This window comes from Cucurbita pepo, chromosome LG10 (genome assembly GCF_002806865.2).
Source record: "Cucurbita pepo subsp. pepo cultivar mu-cu-16 chromosome LG10, ASM280686v2, whole genome shotgun sequence".
Taxonomy (NCBI): domain Eukaryota; kingdom Viridiplantae; phylum Streptophyta; class Magnoliopsida; order Cucurbitales; family Cucurbitaceae; genus Cucurbita; species Cucurbita pepo.
Genome location: NC_036647.1, coordinates 2,902,832 through 2,913,277, shown reverse-complemented (window position 1 = coordinate 2,913,277; position 10,446 = coordinate 2,902,832). Strand labels below are relative to the sequence as shown.

The 10,446-nt window shown below is 36.3% G+C and overlaps 3 protein-coding genes and 1 non-coding gene across 4 annotated transcripts in view; 2 read left to right on the top strand and 2 right to left on the bottom strand.

The window, feature by feature from the left end:
- LOC111803067 (growth-regulating factor 1-like) overlaps positions 1-2,027 on the top strand; it is a 3,236-nt gene extending 1,209 nt beyond the window's left edge. Inside the window, exons 3-5 of the mRNA XM_023687326.1 lie at positions 14-140; positions 314-674; positions 973-2,027. Of these exons, the coding sequence (XP_023543094.1) occupies positions 14-140; positions 314-674; positions 973-1,699 (1,215 nt within the window). The 3' untranslated portion in view covers positions 1,700-2,027. The remainder of the gene's footprint in view (positions 1-13; positions 141-313; positions 675-972) is intronic.
- A 669-nt stretch (positions 2,028-2,696) lies between these two features.
- Positions 2,697-2,797, bottom strand: LOC111804593. Its single transcript, XR_002816557.1, has one exon. It is a non-coding gene; the product is annotated as a small nucleolar RNA snoR126 (small nucleolar RNA).
- Positions 2,798-4,981: 2,184 nt separating this feature from the next.
- Positions 4,982-6,406, bottom strand: LOC111804009 (basic leucine zipper 63-like). The gene has a single exon (XM_023688654.1). The coding sequence runs from the start codon at positions 5,852-5,854 to the stop codon at positions 5,207-5,209; it is 648 nt and encodes a 215-aa protein (XP_023544422.1). The 5' UTR covers positions 5,855-6,406; the 3' UTR covers positions 4,982-5,206.
- A 2,336-nt stretch (positions 6,407-8,742) lies between these two features.
- LOC111804501 (phytosulfokines-like) lies at positions 8,743-9,260 on the top strand. Its single transcript, XM_023689329.1, has 2 exons — positions 8,743-8,902; positions 9,041-9,260. Exons 1-2 carry the CDS (start codon positions 8,771-8,773, stop codon positions 9,173-9,175), a joined length of 267 nt encoding a protein of 88 aa, XP_023545097.1. The 5' UTR covers positions 8,743-8,770; the 3' UTR covers positions 9,176-9,260.
- Positions 9,261-10,446: the final 1,186 nt, after the last annotated feature.

Below are 10,446 nucleotides of genomic sequence, written 5' to 3'. Positions count from 1 at the left end.
GCTTGAACATCAGGCATTGATCTACAAATACCTCTCTTCAAATGTGCCTCTACCTTCTAATTTGCTCATTCCTCTCAAGAAATCGCTCTATCCCTATGGCTTCACTTGCTCTTCTGCTGGATCCATGCCTCCCAACTCAAGTAACTTTCTCCTTGTCTTTCTCTTATTTTAAAGAATGGGAGGAACATCTGTAATCCTTCCTGTGATTTTCAGAAAGTAATGTGGATTGGAGTTTGATTAAATATTCCATGATATTGTTTGTTGCAAGAATATATATGCTTAAAGCTTTGCCCTTTATCCGAGTTGTGTGTAGGGTGGGGTTCTTTCCATTTGGGTTTCTCCGGCAACACTGATCCTGAACCAGGAAGATGTCGTCGAACTGATGGAAAGAAATGGCGGTGCTCTAGAGATGCTGTTGCCGATCAGAAGTATTGTGAAAGACACATAAATAGGGGCCGCCATCGTTCAAGAAAGCCTGTGGAAAGCCAGACTGGCCATTCCGCCCCTGGGACCACTAATCCAACACCCATGGTGACATCGATATCTACTTCGTTGTCGTCGACGGTGGTGCCCAGCGGCGGTGCATCCAACAACCTCCCGGTCATTCCTCACCAGCTCAAGAGTTTGCATCCTGTTGCTGCTTCCGATCCTGGTGCCGATGCCCCTGGCAATAGGTGAGACATGTCCTCCCTCTACGCAACAAGAGCTTCATTTTTGTGTCTTGAATCTTGATTAGAAGAACCTTAAATTCATCAACTTGAAGAACAAATATGAGAATTCAAACTCTTACCACTTTAAGGTTGATGGTAGACCCAAGGATTTCATCTTGGTTGACACTTAGGATTCCTTTTCTTGGAAGATATCATCATATTGCTATAATTTTCGATTACTTTGAATCCAATAGTTGGGTTAAAGGCATATGGTTTAAACTAAGTTCTGTATACTTTTATTTTGTCTATCCATTTGCTTTAGGTTGCTAAACAGAGAGACTGTGTGTAGCAGAATCCAAGAGACTGGGGGCCTCTCAATGATGTCTTCGAATGTCAATCTCATGGCATCCAATGAAAAATGTGGTGCAAAACAAGAGATTTCTGTAGGAGATGAATTTGGACTTGTTTCCACTGATTCTCTCCTAAATCCTTCACAACAGAGGGGCTCTTATGCCAATCCCAAAAACTATGACTCCTTCCTGATCTACAGTGACCAGGAAACCCAAGACCATGACCAACATCCACTACGACAGTTCTTTGAAGACTGGCCCAAGGACCAGTCGAGTCGTTCGGTCATGACCTGGCCTGAAGAATTCAAATCGGATTGGACACAGCTCTCCATGTCGATACCCATGTCTGATTTCTCCTCGTCATCATCCTCACCAACGCATGAGAAGCTAGCTCAATCTCCTCCTCTCAGGCTATCTAGGGAGCTTGAGCCAATCCAGATGAATTTGGGTGCACGCAAGAATGATGATGAGTTAGTTGAAAAGCAAAGCAACCAGATAGCAGCAGCAATGTGTTGGGGAAGTTCAATGGGGGGTCCTTTGGGAGAGGCATTAACAAACCGCAGCAACTGTGTGAAGGGCAGCAAGGTGCCACCATCACTGAATCTCTTGGGTGAAGGATGGGATGGCAGTCAGCTGGGATCCTCACCTACTGGTGTGTTGCAAAAGGCAACATTTTGCTCCCTTTCAAACAGCAGTTAGATGAAAGCATCTAAAGGGGGTGGGGACGGCTGAGAAGAAGAAAGCCAATGTAGCTGCTGCCTGAAGCTCCTTTCTTTCTTTTCAGTAGACAGGAGCTTTCATTAAAATTTATAAAGAAAGGAATGCAAAAAATGGTGAACACAAAAAGATTTGAGAAAAAATGGAGACAGATTGATTCTGAAGCTCAGTGTAATCTGCTCTTTTGCTCCAACTTATTTGTTTGTTTTTATTTTCTTCAAAAGTACTGAGTATGGCTTTCATTAAAATCTACAGTTTTGTGAATTTGAATGAAATTTGGTTGTGCTGTTCTTCAGCAAATGCAGCATCATTCTTCTGGTTTGCCTCTGTTCTGTACATAATAAACAGCAGGGAATGTGGAGAGCTGTTGTTGGTATTACTTGAAGGAAGATGAAGGAGTTGAGGGAGGCTGGAGTGCTGGAGTGGCTTTTAGATTGGGCCATGGCACCCTCTTCAATGTGTCTGTTATGTGAGTTTTGAGTTTCGGAGACAAGAGACGAGCGACTCTTCTGTGGGATCCAAACCGGGCAGATTTCAATCCAGATGGGCCATACTTCCACCAACCTGGGCCCGCCAAACACTTTCCATCACAATTAGGCCCATACCTTTTCCCCTCTTTCCTTTTTCTTTTTTCTTCTTTTATAAAATTTTCATTAAAAAAGAAATTCTAAATTTATTTATTTTATATCTAATAAATAAATAAAATTTTATGAATTTCAACAATGTAAAAACCTATTGACCCATCGTGCTAGACACGATATTCACCGATAACCAGTAATTGTAAGGAGATGAATGGACGATGAGATAAAGAATTCGATTTTGCCAAAACGAAAGAGAAACCCTAATTCCTAAAACAAAAACGTCTCGAAAACAGGATTTGAGATTCAGCCAAGAAAACCTGAAGAAGAATAACGAATTTTACGAAGAACAGAAAAAGAAGAACATCAGTCATTTCAAGAGAAAAAGAGAGACAGTGGAAGAGGCTCAGACACGCACAAACGCAGTCATCAGGTAACTTCGATCCACTGTGATTTAGCACACAGTTTCAGATTCGAGAAATGTAGTTTGTCATCACTGCCTCATTTCCACAACCACAAGTTGATTCCAACCCCTTTTTTATTTGTTTCCAAAATTGATCCAAATTCTTGAAGATGATGAAGAAGGAGAATGTAAAAATTTAGAAAGATAACAGATCCTTAATCAAGCAAAGCCAAAACCCTAAATTCAGCGAGCTTACAATACCCAAAGTGTAGAAAGATGAGAGAATGCATTCGACTTCTGCAAAACCCTAAATCCGAAGCGAAGAACATATATAAGTGGATGTAACTCGGTGGGCCTCAAGGCCCAATTGCTTACAACATCTCCAACTACAATGGGCCTCAGATTTCACATCTGGACCTTATGATATTTATATGCATCCAACCATTAATAATTACCCCCCATTAAGTTTATCCCTTTTGTCTTCACATGGTATCCAATATATTTTAATTCCATAACAATTAATCAAATATAATAATATTTTTTTAATTAAAAAACATGCCCCATAAATTTTGTGTGATTTGAATTTTTCTCGGTGTAGTTTCATTCTTAAATGAATTTCTCCCGTCATACTAATTGTTAGTCATGCTTGTTCAAACCGTGTTGTCTATAGCCATATGTCGGATATCTCAAATCGTGCTCATCCAAAATGTAACCCATAAAAGTCATGTTTTACATTAATGACACCTCCCATATAAAGTTCAATGCCACTAACTAACTTTTGTTCAAACATTCAACGAAACAGCCGCCACCCCATGAATTATTCTAAGCCTAATCCTTTGAATAATTGTCCCGTGCATTCTTTTTTCTGAATCCCTGAAAGCGATCCATTGTATTTTTTTCTATCTTAATTTGATATCGATTTTATGGGCCTTGGTCTCAACGAAATTAAATGTTTTAGTAGTCGGGTAGGCCCAGAGCCAAAGTTGGGCTGTTCATTTCTCCGTGTGCTTAATGGGCCATCTTTGTAATGGGCTGGTTCTCGCAAAGACAGGCCCATTTGTGATTAATTGAGTAACAGTCCTTTTAAAATAAGTTAAAAATGAAAATAATATTGTATTCAATAACTTTTTAAAATAAGTTTGCTTGGCTACATGGAAGTTTTTAATTTATTCAATCAAATCATTAATTCAATTTAATCTTACTACTATTTCTGCCGGCCAAAAACACATGTAATTAAATAAATAAAAAATTACATATTTCAATTATTATTAGTCGCCAGGCTGTATAAAAAGAACCCAACTTTATGGTTAATGTAATAAAATATTGATGGGTTGAAAAGAAAAATAGAAATAAACCAAACAATGTAATTACTATGCGGGGACTATCCAATGCATCTTATTGGATGAATGCCTTTAACTTGCAAAATCTACGAAATTTATGGGAAAATAAATAAATAAAAAAGAGTGAGGGCCCAAAAAAAAGTTTTGAATAATATTAAACATATTACTTTTGGTTGGATTGCAATCAAAATTGGGGTCATACCCTTTACCTTTTTTCAATTTTTTTTAATTATAAAAACGACATGATCCCAATACATCATTCGTGTAATTATTAGATTATTATAAAATTTGTATTTCAATATCTCTTTTAAATATTTATTATAAAATTATAAATTATGTTATACGTCAAATATTAGATTGATTTTCTCAATTTTAATAAAAAGTCAATATTACAAATTAGATTTTGATTCATTAATTATACGAGGAAAAACAATTTCTATTCTTCCACTTTGAGAATTGAACGTATCGAATGTTTATTTGATCTCGTTTTATTGGTGTATTTCTATTTGGGTAGAGAGAGCTTCCTATAAAAATTGGTTAATGATAATTTGTTTCTTATGTCAATAATCTTTTCATTACCGAATGAAACGATAAAGTGATTACCCACTAATTTGTTAAATCAATAAGAAACAAAATAAAAAAGTTATGAAAAGAGACAACAGCATGCTCTAGAAAGTGGTGGACGTCATAGGAGAATTGGATTTGATTATGGTAATATTTGTCCCATAACTCATAAAAATGGGGTTAACATCCATTTAACAAATATATATATATTATAATATGATTTAGAATGACAATCTTAACCCACAAGATTAAAAGCATATAAAAAGAATGGTAGTTGGGCCCATGCATCTCAAGTTTTCAAACGAAATCATATACCGGTTTGCTAAAATAGAAAAATGATTATTTCTATAAATACTATATATAAGAAGAGAAAATAAAATAAAAAGATTAAGCATAGCTATTACTAATAAAGCTAGTCGCCGATCTTCTTTTACACAATATTAGTTGCTATAAATATAGCGTAAAACCCCACCAACATATATATATATATATAGATATAGGTATATATATTATTTTCTCTAGCAGCTTTTTTTCTTAGTTTACAAAGAGAGATAAAGAGGATAGTGCTGAGAAATTGGTTCTTCTTTATAAGGGTCTGGTTGTTTTAGCAATTAACGAGGTTGTTGTTGTTGTTGTTGTTATTAAGGATGTATTGCGATTGGGAGATATTTGGCGGTTGTTCAAAGGAGCTGTAGGGGGAAGCCAAAGCCAATTGTCGATGGAATTGCCGGAAGATTAATACTTGTCGGCTATACAAAAGTTTCTGCCGCAGGATTGTGTGTTCGGTCTGGAGATGGTCGTTTTCCGTCCGTACACGGTTCAACTGACTAACCGTGAACCGCAACTGCTTCGATAGCTCCCGGTTTTCAACTATCAGCTTGTTCACCAAGTTCCTTAAGTTTTCTAAGTGCTTCTGTTTACGAGCCCGGGACCGCCTCGCTGACTCCCGGTTCGACTCCATCCGCCGCCGTTTTCTTTCGTCTATCATCTCAACCTTCCGGTCCGGTTCACGCGCGTCAGGATCCATGGCTTCCGGTTCCACCCGGTTTTCGGAACTGGAACTCGAAATCACCGGTTTTGGGGACTGAAGCACGTCCGATAATCCGTCTGGTTCCGGGAACTGGAACACAACCGGCAAGTACTCGCGGTCGTGGTCTTCGCATTCCCACGAAATCGAGGTGCCGTCGACAGCCGGAAATGGGTTTTCGAGCATGGACTCGTACGGCGAACCAGTCGGAAAAGTAGTCAGCATGACGGCAGGACAAAGAATTTGCTCAACAAGATAAAGGAGGAGAGAGGGAGGAGGAAAGGGAAGAATTGCAGCGTAGGGGCCTTGTATTTATCGCTGGACTCTCGAGGATAGTTCCGTAATTAAGGTTAACATTGAGGGTAATCTCGTCATTACGGAATAAGATATCGAAGTGGCATGGTAGTGGAAGTGTGTAAGCTCGCTTTTCCCTTGGCGGGACAGATGGGTGATATAAGCCAGTGGGGCCGTGGCATTGGTGCATGGGTGATATTAGCTTCGTGGTGAAGAAACAAAGTTTGTGGGTTCCACAAAGTACACGTGTCGACTATTAATTCGAAGCCAACGTCACAGCCAGTTATTAAATAAATCTAATTCTACACTAAACATCTGTATGAATAAAATAAAATTAAAAAAAAAAAAAAAAATGATAGAACCAGAAACCACAAGGCTCAGTCGTACTCATGACTTCGGCTACGACGGCTCCGGATTCGTCCACTTCAAATGGTGTCCACCCAATTAAGCCGTAGATGCAAAAAGCTGCAAACGCAGAGGGCAAAGTTGTCATTTCACATATTAATTATTAGTTGATTATGGAATAAATTTAGCATAAAGTTAGAGTTTATTGTTACATTTTAATTACTAAACCATTATTAATATTATGGCCGGCTGTGTGACATAAAGAAGATTCTGGGAGTTGTACTTCCAAATTATAATAAATATATGAACGCACAAATTTTAAATTAAAACTCTAATTTTTAAAAAGCCGATTGACTAAAACTGGCAGTTAACTTGTTAATACTCCATGAACAAAACAACTTTTCGAAGCTTTTATTATGTTGTTTTTTTTCAAAGAAATATAAATATTTAGGGTTTAGGGTTTCTTTTCTTCAGCCTATTTTAAAAATTTACAAAGCAGCAGCAGCAGTTGGAGTACAACAACCTTAAAATATTCGTTGTGTTACTTGGAAATTTTATAAAAGGAGCGGTCGGGAGAGCAAAGCATAAACTTGGCAATCATCTCAAGAAATTCGCAAAGGCCACCCAAAGTAGGCCTCATGTGGAACGACACATCCCTTACCCACAAAGATGTTTTTTTAACTTAATTTAGTTAAATGCAACTTTTAAGAGTAGCTAAAGCATCCTTCCTTTAGTTTATGTTTGGTGTAATATAACACAAACCTTAATCAACTCTAATATTACACGATGTTTTTCTATAAATATCATTACGTATCTTACTTGTATCTTGTTATCTAATTAAAAAGTTAAAGCTAAATAACTAATCATCTTTTCTAATCAACCCATGGTTATATTAACACATTAATACATCAATTTTTCACTGTTCCTTTGTACCCTTGTCTTGCTTTTCACATGCTCCTTTTAACTTTTTTTTTTCCTCCAATTCCACCCACGAAGGGCTTAGATTTTGTTGGATTTTACTTTTTCTTTCCTTTTTACCCTTTCAACATTAATTAGTGGACACAATGGTATTGGTAACATGACACTTTATTCAATATCAAAACCATGCTTTATAGCCAAGGTTAGATGAGTGGATGACCTTATTATTATTGTACCTTCGACAGATGTACAAATAGTTTACTTGAACCACTAATTAGGGTTTTGATGTTATGTATACAAAGAAAATATTTGATATTAAAATATAAAGTTGGGTTTATTAAGAAACCGCGTTTGGAAAATATGAACAGAGTGGCATTAAAGTATGGATTAATTAAAGTATGAATAACTCCTTTATTAATCCAAACTTTGGATCTGTCATTCACATTTATTAATGTTATATAATTATTTCAAAAATATTTGTACTGGGGGTATTTTTGTCTATTATTTTGTTTTATTCTTTTTTTATTATTTATTTTTAAATAAGTACTTTTTTGGGTTATTTTTACAAGAGGAATGTCGTGTAATTTATTTTTGAAAACCAATATTTAAATTTAGTATTTGTCTTGTAGTCTGTAACTTATATGCTTTGTTGTTAAAGAGCCCATCGTAAAACCCAATAGATTTTGGATTTTGGACTTGAGTATGTGATCCAAACACAAAACAGGCTATTTTATTTGGACCTGGTGGAAGATTTTCCAAAATATTATGAATTTGTATATTGTATAAATATTATAAATATTTTTCTCTCATGGACCCCTCAAGCTGCTAAAAAATCTCCCACAGAACGTGGAAAAAAAAAACATCATTAATCATTCACACACCTTTAATTGTGTTTGTGTTCGTGTTTGTGTTTGTTCTGAGATTTGTTTTGGAAAAAGAGATGAATGTTCTTGTTTGATTTGGTCAAAGAAGGAAATTTGGTTGTTTTACGTGTGTGAACATTCGTTTGTGGAATGTTACAAATTCCGTCACAGTGCCCTCGCTCCTTTGTTTTCAATGCTTAATTTCTTATGTCATCATGATCTAAACCACACCTCATCATGTAACGGATCGACATACCTTAAAATATGCGCATGTTGGTATATACAACGTTTAGATTAAACTTATAACCTATAATTAATTACCATAGGAAATATGTAACGATCTTATTTTTTTTATTATAATAAATTGACCAGGCTGCATCTGACTTAATTAAGAAATGCAAGTCTTTTAAAACATTTCAAAACAATATCATATTTGATGTATATGCTCATGATAAAATTGTTAAAATAATTATAGCAATGCCTCACTCACCCGGTAACATTTCATGATCTTGATCTTAGCTTCCCATGTAATTGCGGTTGTGTATCGTAAATTTATTCCTTTTATATTTTTGGTCGACAAAGTCGAAGCCGCACCTTCTCAGGTTCACACGCATGTCCGATTCCTCTTTGATTTCTTATATATACCATTTCTTTCATTACTTTCTCTTTATCCTTTAATTTCCAACCCTTTCCTTATCTTCACTCACTTTCAAATCCACGAATGCCTTCTAAATTCTTCTCTTTCCGCTGCCTTATCTTTGTCATCCTCCTCCTCCTCCACCTCCTCTGCAACAGGCCACCACCAGCTCATGCTGCCCGCCCTGCTCCCGTCTTTGCATCACTGCCCACTCAGGTTTGTTACCGTAATCTATTCGCTTGAGTTTTATTGTTCAACGAGAATTCAGTAAGAACAAAGTGTTTTCTCTAACTAAATTGTATTCATTTGTACATCTTGTTGATATTGAGATGGTTCTTTAATTTGGTTTTGTAGGGGTTGGATGAGAACCTAACTGATAGCGAGAATATGGATGAGAAGTGCAGTGGAGTAAGCGAAGAAGAGTGTTTGATCAGACGAACTCTAGTTGCTCACTTAGATTACGTCTATACACAAAAGCATACCCCATAATTTCAACACCTTTTCATTCTAATTTCTTCCTTTTATGTATCTACAAACTTCCATTCATGCCACTTATATATCTATTGAATTAGCTTCACTGGGTCTCAATGAAAGAAAAAAACAGAGCATTTGAAGATGATCCAAGACAGAACAAATTAATGAAATTGATCATGATTCTGAACATGAGCATCTGACTTTTGTGCATACTTCACAACAAATTGAATCGGTGGGGTATTACAGATAAAAATAAACCACATGTTGTTAAAGTTGGATATGGAAGCTAGATAGATATTTAGCTCCATTGGTTGGAACTTGGAAGCCGCATGCCCAGATTTAACCCTCTTTCTAACCAATTACTAGCGTTTGACACCAACAACATGAAGGCCCCTCGACGACATAAAGTAAATAGTCCCTTGGGGACGCGCTTCAACTTTATGCGTTACATATCCAAATTCAAAGTGCATATGTGGATCAAAGTGGCCGCTCGGTGGTGCCTCCCACGCGCAGCTATGAACACATGAGCGTAGAAGGAAAGGCAACTCCGGGGCCTATTTTGACCACTATTTAACTGCTATCCGTTAAGCTTTGTGATTGGCCAAAGCTGCTAATAGTACTTCGATTCACAAGGTTTCATTGTACCTTTTTCTTAGGCGTTTACGTTTCAAATCGTTTCAAATATGGTTTAATTTGATTGAGACGTTATATGGTTTAATTTTCGTGGTGTGAAGTATTAGGCAATTGAAAGTTTCCAATATCCTTGTCAACACTTAAAAGCATATAACATTGATTTAAAATTTAAAGTATGCTTTAAATGATATTAAAATTTTTAAAGTAGTCCAAGTCAAAATTCCAAAATGAAAGATTGACTTTTCGGCTAGAAAAATTAATGCTGACTATGTTCATTATTTTTTATCTTCTTCCCTCTTTGATATAACTTAACAATAGATGCTTCGATGCAAGTCTTTCATAATAGAACAAAATAAACATTAAATAAAGACAGAGTACATTGGGGAAGATCGTTACATTGACGACATTTAATTTTGTTGGTTGGGAATTGGTTATTACATGGTTTCTTGAAATCATCGTTACATTGACCTACAAATTTAATTCATGTCGGTTCGTACACAAAGTACATTGGGAAACATCGTTTTGAAGCACTAAATCAGAATTTAATACAATCTTTGTCGGCTCTCATCATGGTCAATTTCGGCCTAATATCTACTTTGGGAATAGTTATTTTGGAATTTGTAATCTGACTCTTTAAAATCAATTTTATTATT